The following is a 15,337-nucleotide window of genomic DNA, read 5'->3' on the forward strand; positions in this document are numbered from 1 at the left end:
TTTTTGTGTGTGTTGTGTGTGTGTGTGTGTGTGTGGGGGGGGGGGGGGTACATGCATTCCATGCAAATCAGTTCATTGTTTGGAATCTGGAAGTGTTTAATCCTGCACAAGCAAGGTGTGTAAAAGCAAACATAGGAAAAATAGACCAAGATTTAGCTGGACTAAATGGAAAAACAATCTTTTCACACTATAAGGCTGGGTTCACACTGTGTTTTTTGCAATCCTTTTTTTTATTCGTTTTATGCAAAGAAAAAAAAAAAAAACGGATTACAAACAGATGAAAAAATGGATGTATTTGTGTGCATCTGTTTTGATAAAAAAAACAGATCAACGCACTTTTTAACAAACACAAAAACACGGTCCACTGTTTTTGTGTATGCTAAGAAAAAGGATGTGTTTTGTTCATTTATTTATAATAGAGGCCAATGGAAAAACTTATCAAAATGGAAGCATACGAATACATCCAGTTTTGCAATTTTTTATTTTTTTTTGCATAAAATGATGGGAAAAAAACAACCTAGCCCAAAATGCACTAAAAGGGTCTGGTACAGTTTTTGGTTGGTATTGAAAGCCATTTACAGTACAAAGTACGAACTGTAAGGGTCGTATTCCACGGGCTGATGCGGGCCCGATCAACGATGTAAACAAGCGGCTTTCTGCTAGATCGCCGCTTGTTTACTGGGCCTATTCCACGGCCCGATGATCGTTGAGCGAGAGCTGCAGGGACATCGTTACCAATGTCATTGCAGCATCATACATTACCTGTCCAGGCTTCTTCTCTGCGCTGTCTTCGTCCCTGGGTCCCGCACGCTCTATCTTCAGAATGGCAGGTCAGCTGACAGGCTACTCAGCCAATCACAGTCCGCGGGGGTCCCGGCCTGTGATTGGCTGAGCGCTCCGTCAGCTGACCGGCCATTCTAAAGATAGAGCGTGCGGGACCCGGGGCCGAAGACGGAGCGGAGAAGAAGCCTGGACAGGTAATGTATGATGCTGCTGCTTGTCAAATCGTCGGTCGCCCGCCGTGCACCGCTATTCAACCGTAGCGATGCGCGGTGGGGGAACGATGATCTTAGGTATGGCCCTAAATGAACGATCAGCCGATGACACGATCATCGGCTGATCGTTCTCTCTATTTCAGCGAACGATAATCGGCCGAATCGGGCCAAATGGGGCCGATCTGGCCGATTATCGTTACTGTGGAAGTCTCAGAGGAGAAATCCTATCCAGGGGTACGTTGTGCGCTTGCAGCCCTGAGCAGCCTGACCGCTATTGTTTTTGTTGAAAAGAGCATCAACAACCCTCTCTTTGGAACATCTCTCTCCTATCTAATAAACCCAGGAGCAGCTAACAATCCATAATTATACACATTTCTATCTATCCATATCCATCTCCAATGTACTATATATATATATATATATATATATATATATATATATATATATATATATATTACTGTGTGACAAAGTACATTTGGGCATGAGAAAGGTGGAGCTAGTCCTCACTGTAACTAAGGGGGAGGGGAAACCCCCACATGTGCTATACAATGATTCTGACTAGAGCCAAAAGGAACGCACAACCAACCATCCCAGGCCACGCCCCAGTGCTGTAACAGAATCTCATACAGCATAAACCAGCCAATGGGAGCACTGGGGGCGGGGCTGTAGAAGTCAAAAGTGAAACTAACTCTCTGTACACACACACACACAGAACAGCCAGCTGATCATAGGAGCCTTTGCTGACTGCTGGGATCTGAGGAGCGGAGCCATCCCCAGCTACAGGAGCCATTGTGTATAGTGGTGAGTGCGGCGCCTAGATACAGCATGGGGGAGCCCAGTCTCTTCATGTCTGAGCTTACCTACTTGCTGTTTATTGAAGAAAATAAAAATTATATATATATATATATATATATATATATATATATATATATATATATATATATATATATATTTTTTTTTTATCTGTGATGATGCTATATGGAATGTTTGGTGTGCTTCCTTAGTGGAGCAGTGTGTATATAGTCTGTATATAATGGGTCTGGCTTGTATTGTGATGTAATGTACCTATATTCCCCATTATAGTGTGCAGCTGAGGTTACATGTATACCAGGCTGATCTTCAGTTCCAGCAATAAAGGGAGTGAGTGACCTCTTTAAGTAGATCAGGGTCCAGTTACAAGGTAAACAGCGGGGGGGGTGCTATTGGCCAACACTGTGCATCCCCCATCCTCCATATGATAAGGCAGCACTGATTACATTCCTGGGATACCCCACCCTGTGTGTTCTCTGCCCTATCTGTCTCTGGTGTCTCATGTCCTGCTGGGCTGGCTGCCTCTCCACTAGGGCCACTCCCTGCATGACAACCAGATCTCCATAGGAAAGGGTGAGAAGCCTCCCCCCCTTCATAGACAATACCCCTTGGAATTCCCCAAAGCTAAACTGGTTTGGTGGCTCAGTGGGTGCCCACTTGATGCCCATATTATCTGTCTTTTGTTTGAGCACTGTGATGTCTTATCGTCTATTTATGGACCCTTAGGATTTTTAACGATTAACGACTAACAATAAACGATCCCAAACGAGATTGTTTATCGTTAACCTGTAATCGTTCACCATATTACACATAACAATAATTGTTAGATATGATCGTTACTATGATCATTTATTCCTTCTGATTCCTGAAAAACAATGAACAAGGTGCAATTACACTGAGCCATTAGTGAAAAAACGCGGAACTTGAATGAACGCGGAATTACAGCGATCAATTAACGATAATTTTAGGTTCAGATCTAATGCTAAGTTTTCACGGAACGATAATTCGCCCAATTGTATGATTAACGATGTTGGAGTAACGATTTTTTTTTCATAACGATCAGCGTTTAGATGTTATAATATATTGTACGGAAATTCGTTTTGCGATCGCTTAAGCCTATCACACACATTGGTTAAATCGGCGAATGACTGTTCACACAGAACGATCTGCGAATTTTTTGCGAACGATCAACGATTTGAGAACTTGTTGAAAGATCTAAATAAACAATTTCTTGCTCATCGTTTGATCATTCGCTGCGTTTACACGCACAATCGTTCGAATTCGATCGTTATCGCATGAATTCGCACCATAATCGTCCCGTGTGAACGCAGCATTAATCAACGACATACGAACGATTTTTCGATCGTTGCCTGCAATTACACAGAACGATTATCATTTAAATTTGAACGATTTAACGATTTTTTGCACGATAATCGTCCTGTGTAATAGGGCCCTTAGAGTTGTAAAGTGGTGGTGGTGCTATAAAATAAGCTCACATAGGACAGCCCTATACACGGGACAGCCCTATACACGGGACAGCCCTATACATAAGAGAGCCCTATACACGGGACAGCCCTATACACGGGACAGCCCTATACACGGGACAGCCCTATACATAAGAGAGCCCTATACACGGGACAGCCCTATACACGGGACAGCCCTATACACGGGACAGCCCTATACATAAGAGAGCCCTATACACGGGACAGCCCTACACACGGGACAGCCCTATACACGGGACAGCCCTATACATAAGAGAGCCCTATACACGGGACAGCCCTATACACGGGACAGCCCTATACATAAGAGAGCCCTATACACTGGACAGCCCTATACATAAGATAGCTGATTACTCTCTCCCCCATTCCTCCCTATAAACATGTACACTTAGTCGCGTTTTGAAATTAAGCCGCTGCCAGACTCCTCCAGAGGATTGAAAAACAGCGGCCAATAAAACCCTGTGGATATGATTAGTTTTGCTACCACCATTTAGTGTGCTAGGAAGGAGAAGTGGAGGGAGTTCATAGCCCAACACCATTATTCTTCATTAAAGCCAAATAAAGAGTAACGGACATTGTAAAATCAGGACTATTTGTTAAGTTGCTTCTTTTTTAGTGAAGCGTTAAAGGGGTACCCCGGCAAAGAATATTTTTCTTTTAGATCAACTGGTATGTAAATGAGAAGCGATGAGTCCGATTGACGTCAGACTCATCTATTCTCATTTACGTGACGCGCACAGACCGCCGGACGGCGATTTCTCCGCCGACAGGACTTGCAGGTTGAGGTAAGTATACGGGGCTCCACCGAGGGTCAGGCGGGCTCTTCCCTCTGTTCTAAGGTGACAGGTTTACTTTAACTTTCTGAAACCAGTTGATCTAAAAGAAAAATATTCTTTGCCGGAGTACCCCTTTAACCCTTCAATCAAAAAGAAGCAACTTTACAAATAGACTTGTAGATTAATGAAGAATAATGGTATGTGACATTGCTCTCTGCTGCCACCTCTGTCCATGTCAGGAACTGTCCAGAGCAGGAAAGGTTTTCTATAGGGATTTGTTACTGCTCTGGACAGTTCCTGACATGGACAGAGGTGGCAGCAGAGAGCACTGTGTCACACTGGAAAGAATACACCGCTTCCTGCAGGACATACAGCAGCTGATAAGTACTGTAAGGACTGAGATTTTTAAGAAATGAAATTAGAAGTCTACATAACTTTCCGAAACCAGTTGATTTGAAAGAAAAAGATTTACGCCACAGTACCCCTTTAAATAGTTACACAAGTTTCCTTATTTCTATAAATCTTATGTCTTTATCATACAGAACACACGTCCACCATGGAGCTGGTCACCGTTCTTCTCTCCATCGTTGTCATCCTCTTCTTGACCAAAGTATTCAGAAAACGGAAGCCAGAGATCACATACAGTGATTTCCCACCGGGGCCGAAACCTCTGCCGATCTTTGGGAATATCCTGATGTTGGACCTTTCCAAACCGTATAAGACATTCTATCGGGTAATTAGAACAGAAAATTATTCATACATATACTAAGCCAATGTTTGGGCTTTGTGCGGTGGGTGTCCCTAGTTGCTACCCCTAGTTTAATTTATTTCCTATATCCTTAGCTACTCTACCTCTGTTACCTGTAAGACCCCAGTCAACCCCTATAATATGGTGCTACACTTGTCATGGGTTGTATCATAAAAAGGAGTTTCCAGGCCTTAGGAGGACAAGCCATGAGTATCTGGTGATTAGCCCACACAGTAGGGACCCTATTAGATTGTTTGTGTGGCCCTTAAAGGGGTACTCTGACACAATCTTTTTCTTCAAAATCAACTTCATTCAGAAAGTTATACAGGTTTGCTGTAAATTACTTCTATTTAAAATCTCAATTCTTCTAGTACTTATCAGCTGCGGGAAATGAGGTATTCTTTCCAGTCGGCCAGAGGTGGCAGCAAAGAGCACTGTGTCACAGACAGGAACTGTCCAAAGCAGCAGAAAATTCCCATAGAAAACCTCTCCTGCTCTGGACAGTTCCTGACATGGACAGAGGTGGCAGCAGAGAGCACTGTGTCAGACTGCAAAGAATACACCATTTCACCTGCAGGACATACAGCAGCTGATAAGTACTGGAAAAATGTGAGATTTAAAAAAAAAATTAAATTACAATTCTATAGAACTTTCTGAAACCAGTTGATTTGAAAACAAAAATTGCTGGAGTGCCCCTTTAATCCCCTATTGTACAGGTGTCGCTATTGATACCAGCCTATTTGGCCAATAGGGCTAGGTTCACACTGCATTTTTAGCATCCGTTTAACGGATCAGTTTTTTGCAAAAAACGGATGCATTTGTGTGCATCCGTTTTTGATCCGTTTTTCCATTAACTTCCATTATAAAAAAAAAAACGGATCAAAACGGATGCGTTTTTTTTACGCACAATAAAGTACTGTTGACACTACCTTTTTGATCCCTAAAAAAAACGGATCCGTTAAACGGATGCTGAATACGCAGTGTGAACCTACCCTAACTGCTCCATGTAGTAGAGCCTGTAAGTAAACCAGAAGCCTCGACTATTCGTTGTGTAGTGGCCGTGCAGAGTTACTGGAACCGAGCTGCAGTACCACACACAAACTGAGCACAAGAGTGGCGCTTTTTCTTAAAATAATTAGGCTAGAAACGCACACAGCAGTTTTTTTTTTGTTTGTTTTTTTTTTTTTTAAACTGCCGCCGCGTTTGTTTTGTGCCAAAACCTGAATTAGAGTCAAATAGGATGGAAAATATAAAGGAGGAACTTTTACCATTCTTTTATGTTGGATCCGCTTCTGGTTTTGGCACAAAAAAAACCCCAAAAAACTGCAGTGTGTGTTTCCAACCATAATGTTTTCTAATCCAGGATAACCCCTTTAATACTGGGGCTAAGAGATTACCAAGGCTGAACCTAAATTGCACAGAGGAGGAGAAATAAAAGTATTAGAAAAATATGGCTGCTTTCTTTCGGGAAACAGCACCTCTCCTGTCCTCAGTTTGGATGTGGTATTGCAGCTCAGTTACATTGAAGTGAATGAAGATGAATTGCCGTACTACACACAAGCTGAGGACAGGGGTGGCGCTGTTTTATGCAAAAAAGTAGCTGTGCGTTTTCTAATCCTGGATAACCCCTTTAAAAGGAGATGGCTACATTTAAGTTACTGATATATTTGTATATTTTATTAGCCAATATATTCACTGCTATGCTTACTAACAACAATTCAATAAGAAAAAAGAATGGAGTGCACTCACCAGGATAGTCTTCATCGCTTTATTTCCTCAAATGAAAAAACACGTAGGACATAGTGCAGACATGGACAAGGCGGACGCTAGGAGACAAACAGGGCGGTGACAGGCTGTTTCGCGAGTGGCCGCGCTTCTACGGACCTGAAGGTCCGTAGAAGCGTGGTCACGCGCGAAACAGCCTGTAGAAGACCTGGAGGTCCGTAGAAGCGTGGTCACGCGCGAAACAGCCTGTCACCGCCCTGTTTGTCTCCTAGCGTCCACCTTGTCCATGTCTGCTCTATGTCCTACGTGTTTTTTCATTTGAGGAAACAAAGCGATGAAGACTACCCTGGTGAGTGCACTCCATTCTTCTTTCTTATTGAATTGCTGTTACTAAGACTGTTCACTACGATTTTGGGAGTTATTGCACCACCGTTTGGAGTGTATGAGCAGCAGATCGTCCTTCCTGACTATATCCCTTGTATGCCGTCTCTTGCTGGTCTATAGTGCCGCCTGTCTCTACTTTTTGTTTATTGCTATGCTTACTAACACTGATCATCTTTGTGTTCCCAGCTCTCTAAGCAGTACGGCTCAGTCTTCAGCGTTCAGATGGGCAAGAGAAAACTGGTCGTCCTCTGTGGTTACGACACAATTAAAGACGCTCTGGTCAACAATGCCGAAGCGTTCTCCCATCGACCCCGTAATCCTCTGTTCACCAATTCCCGAGAGGCCCATGGTAAGCACCTGCTATACTTTTATTATAAGTCATCTCATTACTCTAAATCATCTTTTCACCAATTTAAAATAAATTTTGGATTTTATCGGATGTGCCGGGATGCTCCAAATATTCACAAGCTAAGTGGCTTAGCCCGGGCCTCATATAATACACTGGTATATTGTTATAGTTATATCATAGTCGTCTGCACGGTTAAAGGGGTTGTCCAGTGAAAATCTTTTTCTTTCAAATCAACTGGTGGCAGAAAGTTATATAGATTTGTAATTTACTTCTATGAAAAAATCTCAAGTTTTCCCTCACTTATCAGCTTCCGTATGTCCTGCAGGAAATGGTGTTTTTTTTTTTTTCAGTCTGACACAGTGCTCTCTGCTGACATCTCTGGCCGAGACAGGAACTCTGTCTTGATTTTCTATGAATCCCCCATAGAAAACATCTCCTGTCTCAGTTCCTGTCTCAGCCAGAGATGTCAGCAGAGAGCACTGTGTCAGATTGAAAAAAGAAATAAATAAATAAAATAAAAAATTCCTGCAGGACATACAGCAGCTGATAAGTATGGGAAGATTAGAGATTTTTTAATAGAAGTAAATTACAAATCTATATAACTTTCTGACACTAGTTGAATTAAAAGAAAAAGAATTTCGCTGGACAACCACTTTAAGGACTAAAATGACTTCTTCAGACGACCCATGCTTCTTCTAATGTTTGTCTATGTTTGCATGGCAGTGTGCTTGAATTTATACACCTTTTTCTAATAGATATAGATACTGTTACATCACATACAGTTCATTAGAAGTCCAAGGTGCTGTCCCTCATGATTATTACTTCCATTACTCAGGTCTTGTTTTTGCCAGTGGAGACAACTGGAAAGTGATGAGAAAGTTTACTATGTCGGCGTTACGAGACTATGGGATGGGGAAGAAAACCATAGAAAACAAGATCACTGAGGAGGCTGAGTGTCTGGTACAGAAGCTGAGATCCTATGAAGGTTGGTGCTGTTTACATCCGGGAATATATTATGCGTTCACAGGGTACACTTGGCCTCTGTTCTGTTATTTGCGGCCCACTCGGGTATCCTTGGCTGCAATGGAACCAATGACTATGACATGACTCTTCTGGAGCTCCTTTTTCATCTGTAAACTGGACACTTCTGCTCCCTTAACACAAACTCTGAACTTCTCATAGGAGCCAGTGTAGTGTCCTGATAGTGTTTTTTTTTCTTTTTTTTCCGATTCTTCTTACACCTGGGCAAAAGTGTATGACTCAAATGTCACGGGTTAGGACAGGAGGCCTTTACATGTTTTTCCCTGCAGCTAGCTACCCCACCACTATGGGTTTCTAAAGTAGACCCCTAGGGATGTCGGAGACAAGGGAGTCTTCACCCTTGCCTACACCGTAAATTTTACTGATAAAACAGTACAGTCAACCACCTTTGAAGAAAGGGATGGATAACTCAAGACTGATCCTACAGTAGAGTACAGTGCTAGCAGGCCGTTCTCTACTGACAAGACGCTCAGCTTTTTAGGAAGGTTTCTACAAGCCAGCTCCACCCAGAACAGAGACCTGGGACTCGTTCTACTCCATTAGGAAGGATACCCGACAGTGTGAGGCAGAAGGCGGTTAGGTGATATAACTAGACTTATCCGTAAGTGAGTACAAAGATTTCTTTAATGCTTTAGAGACACTTCACCACATCCAGGCCGAGTATATAGTATATTGGGCAAGGGCACTCTTATCTGGTCCCTGACACCTGCTACTTTACTGTTTCTCCTATCAAGTCACCTATCTACCTGTTGGAGTATTACTGATTTTTACCCTAAGTACCTGAGCACTGTTTGTAACTGATTTGCACCAAGAAACCTTTTTCAAATAAATATTGAAACTTGCTTTAAAGTGACTCTGTACCCACAATCTGACCCCCCAAAACCGCTTGTACCTTCAGATAGCGGCTTTTAATCCAAGATCTGTCCTGGGGTCCATTCGGCAGGTGATGCAGTTATTGTCCTAAAAAACAACTTTTAAACTGGCAGCCCCATGCCCAACGGGTGTGGCCTAGATTGTGTATGCATTAGGTTGGCACAACCGCTCCGTCCCTCCTCCTCATCATTAGGAATGCTCCAGGCAGATTTCCTCCTATTCGTCAGCTGTGTGAATACTGTACAGGGCTGGATCGTTAAGCACCTGTGCAATGTTCAGATAGGACTAAATGTTTCAGTGGCATTCCTAATGATGAAGAGGGGGGGGGGAGGAGGGACGGATGGTGGTGCAAAGTAAGGGCACAGATACTCCCTTTAGGCACGGGGCTGTAAGTTTAAAAGTTGTTTTTTAGGACACAAACTGCATCACCTGCCGAACGGACCCCAGGACAGATCTTGGATTAAAAGCAGCTATCCGAAGGTACAAGAGTCACTTTAAGTGGGACTCTGTCATCTCTACCGCCGCACCTACGCCTCATCTTTGCCCAAACCAAGGTCCAGTACAGTGTGTCCGGGGGTGGGAGTTACCGCTCTTGGCCACCATGACAAGTAGCCACCAGAACCCACCAGCAGGCCCAACATCCGTTCCAGCAACCCTGGCGACGGCACCAGGCCCAAACTCAGACTCAGTTCAGTAATATGCCCCTTAGTGTCCTGGTTTTGGCATAAAATTCCAAGAAACATTTTAGCACATTTCATATTCCAGATAATTATTTTGCAATGTAAACGTAACTTCCTGTCATTTATTACAACATTTGCATTATATATATATATTTATTATTATTATTTTTTTTTTTACATTTATTTATTTATTTTTTTTGTAGGAAAGCCATTTAGTGATTTCACCAGTGTAAATGCGGCTGTCACTAACATCATTGTGGCCATACTGCTCAGTAAAAGATTCGACTACGAGGATCCGACCATCCTGAGGCTTATGAGTTTAGTTTCGGATAATTTAAGACTCGTAGGAAGCCCATGGGTCAGGGTAAGGCAGAATTTTACTGTTTTTTAGCATCACACATACAGCATACACATCCAGAAATGGACGATACATGGGCACAATGAGTATGTATAGCCAATAGGGATAAGCGAACCGGGCCGAGGTCTGGTACGTATGAACCTGAACCATCGGCATCCGAATCCCGCTCTGTAGGGAAGGTGGAGACAGCCCAAGTCCCATATGGAAAACAGGAACACAGCCTAGGTCATAGGAAAACTTGGATACAGGCATGGGCCATAGGCTGTATCCATGTTTTCCCTGGGACTGCACTCAGGTTCACTTATCTGTTATTGCCAACATCTATAGGCCCTTTGGCAACATGCACACTAGATGTTCAAATCAATTGATTTCACAAAGTTATACAGATTTGTAAATTACTCCTATTTAAAAATCTCAAGTCTTCAGTACTTATCAGCTGCTGTATGTCCTGCAGGAAGTGGTATTTTATTTCAAGTCTGACACAGTGCTCTCTGCTGCCACCTCTGTCCATGTCAGGAACTGTCCAGAGGCTTTTTATATGGATTTAGCTTTGGCTGTCCAGGCATGATGGGAGTTGTAGTTTTTTAACAGCCGGAGTGCCAAGCTTTCCTACCCCTGGTTTAGGGTGATGCAATATACAGTACCCGTCAAATTTGGCTTTTTATTACATGGGTTTCTTTCTTTCATTATTTTCCAGGTGTACAATGTGTTTCCAGCCCTGATGAGCCGGCTGCCGGGACCTCACAGGACGGTTCTTAAAAATCTGACAGAGCTCCATAGTTTTATCAAGGAGACATTTACAGAACATAAGAAGGAGCTGGATATAAATGACCAGAGGAACCTTATCGATGCCTTCTTAGCAAAGCAGCAAGAGGTATGATTAATATATTCATACTAATGAATACACTTAGATACATGTACACTATACGGAGATTTAAGGGATTATCCAGCGCTACAAAAACATGGCCACTTTCCCCCTACTATTGTCTCCAGTTTGGGTGGGGTTTTGAAACTCAGTTCCATTGAAGTAAATGGAGCTTAATTGCAAACCGCACCTGAACTGGAGACAACAGTAGGGGGAAAAGTGGCCATGTTTTTGTAGCGCTGGATAACCCCTTTTAGGACATCCCGTCCTATATCCATGGGCATTGGATGTTTGTCCCTCCCTTAGCAGATATAACAGCCTGGAATAAACATATCTATCCTTTAGGATGGGAAGGCTATCCTGTCTCAGTACACTATAGGGGGAGATTTATCAAACATGGTATAAAGTGAAACTGGCTCAGTTGCCCCTAGCAACCAATCAGATTCCACCTTTCATTCCTCACAGATTGTTTGGAAAATGAAAGGTGGAATCTGATTGGTTGCTAGGGGCAACAGAGCCAATTCTACTTTACACCATGTTTGACAAAGACGGATCGATCTATCTATGTATTTATATACATTTTTTTGCACAGGAAACGGAAGAATCCCTGGAATATTTCCACAACGAGAACCTGACTGTGCTGGTGGGGGATCTGTTTGGGGCCGGAATGGAGACCACGGCCACCACGTTGAGATGGGGTCTTCTGCTGATGATAAAGTATCCAGAAATTCAAAGTAAGACTTAGAATTAAAAAGACAGATATAGGGGGCGTCTGTATGCAATATTACTACTAGAGATGAGAGAATCGCTGATCTAAACAAATTAAAGTGCTTAATTTGATCAGCGCTCCGCTATGCTCCCTGACGCTCCACCCCAGGTGCTAGGGTAAAGCTGGATCCAATCCTGGGATACTGGGAGAAGTTTCCCAGGATTGGATCCAGCTTTTCCTGGCATCCTGAGAGGAGCAGCAAAAAGTGGAGCAGCGTTGAATCGCCGGCGGTTTGATGAGCACTTTGCTCCGTTTAGATCAGCAATTCACTAAACTCTAATTACAACATAATAGGGGGCTTACGCTGCGACTCTGATGGACCCACCATAACCGTCTACCATTCATTTGAATGGTTAGTATGCAAGGCTACATTAATTGCTTCATAGAAAATAAATAGACAGAGGGTTTCTTCCCTAGTCCCTTCTTTTCCCATAAACAGCACCACTTATAATCTGTAGTACCAGGCATGGCCTAAGGACAAGAATGGTGCCGTTTCTGGGGGGGGGGGAAGCATATATATTTTTAAAATTTTCAGGTTCCCATCAACATTACTCTATCATTAATCGCAATCTCTCTCCCGACAGAGAAAGTGCAGGAGGAAATAGATCGAGTGATCGGGTCGGCTCAACCCCAGATGGAGCACAGGAGACTGATGCCGTATACAGAAGCTGTAATGCATGAAATTCAGCGGTTTGGGGATGTGGCACCTACTACTGTAGCTCATGTAACGTGTCAGGATGTTGAATTCAGAGGATATTTTATTCCCTGGGTAAGTGCAGTGCCACCGTTTGCTTTACTGGAAAAATTAAACAAAACAGTGATAACATATTGTAATATCACAGATTACACCAAATGGGAAACCATTCATTACACTGATAGACTTAAAGGAGAAGTCCGTCCAAAATTTTTATTAAAATATTGTATTGCCCCCCAAAAGTTATACATATCACCAATATACACTTATTATGGGAAATGCACAGAGTATTTTTTTTCCCCTGCACTTACTACTGCATCAAGGCTTTACTTTCTGGATAACATGGTGATGTCACTTCCTGGATAACATGGTAATGTCACGACCCGACTCCCAGAGCTGTGCGGGCTGTGGGACACAGGGCACTAGAGGGACCCTGAGCACCCCTCTGCTATCATCCTCTCCAGCAACCACAGCCCGCACAGCTCTGGGAGTCGGCCATTTAAAAATTGGGGGGGGAAATTACAAGGATTGGACTGCTGCTGGAGTCAGTGCTTCAAGAGCCACCACAGACGTCTCCAGGACATCGGCTACAGGTGTCATTCTCTATAATAATTCTCATATTCTGAGACAATGAATTTTGTTTTTCTTCTTGGCTGTAAGCCATAATCATCAACATTAACAGAAATGCAAGTGAGAAAAAAGTACCATCTGTTTGTAATGTCTCTCTTGATATTCTAATTTATTGAGATGCATTTGTATCTATATATTTGTGCTGTCAGTTTCCAAATCAAAAGCAGCATTCTAATGCTTACCAGCCATGCTGCTTGTGATCCGGCATCTGGTTCTCCGGTCATTGCTGTAACTTCAGGCCGGCGCCGCTTCCACTGAAATATTTGACAGCTGGAGAAGGCAAGGCCTGAGGATAAAGCCGCCACAAGAACCGGATCACAAGCAGTGTGGATGTAAGTATAGACTGCCGCTTGTGAGCTGGAAACTGACAGCATAGATATATACATATCTGTTCTGTCAGTTTCTGGGGCTGCATGAATGATACTATGATGGTTCATGCAGCCCCATCTACTCGATTTCCCGTGCCATGTTTAAGACAAAGCAAAGAGCCACTGATCTCGCTAATCGGTGCTCTTTTGCTGCCCCCACGTCCGGAAACTTCTTTAAAGGGAACCTGTCACTATGCACCTCAGTAATGTTTTGTGTAGAGAAGTAGCCCACACCCTGTGTGTGTCTCTCGTGTCTGGTGTGAGATTCGCACATGAGCACTATTCTAATAAATAGAGCTTCAGCACAAAACCTGTCCGGTGTGGAATAGCATATAGAATAAAATGGGTCCCATACTATTCACCATTGTAGATAGCATACAATGGGCCTAAATAGCACTTTGTGCATTACTTAGATGGCACATAATGGGATCTTCTCTTACACAGTTATGGCTCATAGAGCGGATTATGACTGAAGGATGCTGTCCTTGACATCTGTCCATTTGCTCTAATAGGGTGTTTAACCTTGTCATGATTGTCAAGTATTAGGGATAAAGGAGGTAGCGGCTAATATATAAATCTGGCTACATACCCAAAGCTTTATTATTTCTTGGCTATATAACATTTTTTGTAATCGGTATCCAACCAACAGGGTACTCTAGTCCTCCCGGTGCTGCACTCCATACACAAAGACCGGGAATATTTCGAGAAACCAGACAAATTTTACCCCAATCACTTTCTGGACGCGGATGGAAATTTCCGAAAGAATGAGGCCTTCATACCGTTCTCATTAGGTAACATCCATACTGAGTAACTACAGTATATTGTAGGAGGGAATTAGGTTACCCTCAAATAGGATGTTTGGCTATTAAATGGAATTGTATGTTTTACTTTTAGTTATTTCTTATTATTTTTAGGTAAAAGAAGTTGTGCCGGAGAGACATTGGCAAAGATGGAGCTGTTCATTTTTTTCACGACTCTCTTACAGCACTTCGTATTCAAGGCCCCACCAGGAGAAAAGCTGGACCTTACTCCTGCTGTGGGGGCTACAAATTCCCCCAAACCTTTTACAGTCTGCGCCATCCCCCGCTGCTAAAAACATGAGGTCCCTCTATGAATTGATTTGTAATGTTTTTAATTGTGTGTGTTTTTTTATTGTTTTAATAAAAGATATTTATATATTTTTAAAGTTTTTGTGTGTATTGTTAATTCTTCAGAGTAAATTCTTGTAGTTTTTGCTTTTTATTAAAATTCGCCTCCCACCCCTCTCTCTCTCTCTCTCTCTCTCTCTCTCTCTCTATGACCGCAGCACTTGAGAGGTCCACCTCCTGCTCCCATTGGACAGGAAACAAATCTTGGATCTATAAATGACTTTGTCATATCCACGTAGTAGATTTGTCACTATAGACTTGGGGTCCGTGCACACTATGGAATCGCGACGGAAAACCCATCACGGATTCTGCAGCTTACACCCACTCACAGACTCTGCACGGGCGGATTCCACCATCCGTTCAAAGAATGAACAGGTTCATTCTTTGGACGGATGCCGTAATCCACCCGACCATAGAATGGAGTCTATGACACTGGCGGAGGATGCGCGGTCGCCGGAGTCCGTGAGCTGCGTAATCCGCACAAGATCCATCTAAACAATACCAACTTGAATTAAGGAAGATACTAATGGAAGCCAAAAGTCATAAATTAATCACAGAACTTGAATTTATGGCAATTTACAACCCGAGCCCAACACTGGCCACCTTCTACTCTCTACCCAAAACT

General features: G+C 42.9%; 1 protein-coding gene across 1 annotated transcript; it reads left to right on the top strand.

The window, feature by feature from the left end:
• The first annotated feature begins 1,705 nt into the window (after positions 1-1,705).
• LOC138796030 (cytochrome P450 2K4-like) lies at positions 1,706-14,695 on the top strand. The gene is made up of 10 exons (XM_069975906.1): positions 1,706-1,796; positions 4,623-4,813; positions 7,124-7,286; positions 8,122-8,271; positions 10,084-10,244; positions 10,936-11,112; positions 11,696-11,837; positions 12,457-12,641; positions 14,214-14,355; positions 14,479-14,695. The coding sequence occupies exons 2-10, from the start codon at positions 4,637-4,639 to the stop codon at positions 14,655-14,657; spliced, it is 1,476 nt and encodes a 491-aa protein (XP_069832007.1). The 5' UTR covers positions 1,706-1,796; positions 4,623-4,636; the 3' UTR covers positions 14,658-14,695.
• The last annotated feature ends 642 nt before the right edge of the window (positions 14,696-15,337 follow it).

Source organism: Dendropsophus ebraccatus, chromosome 6, assembly GCF_027789765.1.
Source record: "Dendropsophus ebraccatus isolate aDenEbr1 chromosome 6, aDenEbr1.pat, whole genome shotgun sequence".
NCBI classification, from domain to species: Eukaryota; Metazoa; Chordata; class Amphibia; order Anura; family Hylidae; genus Dendropsophus; species Dendropsophus ebraccatus.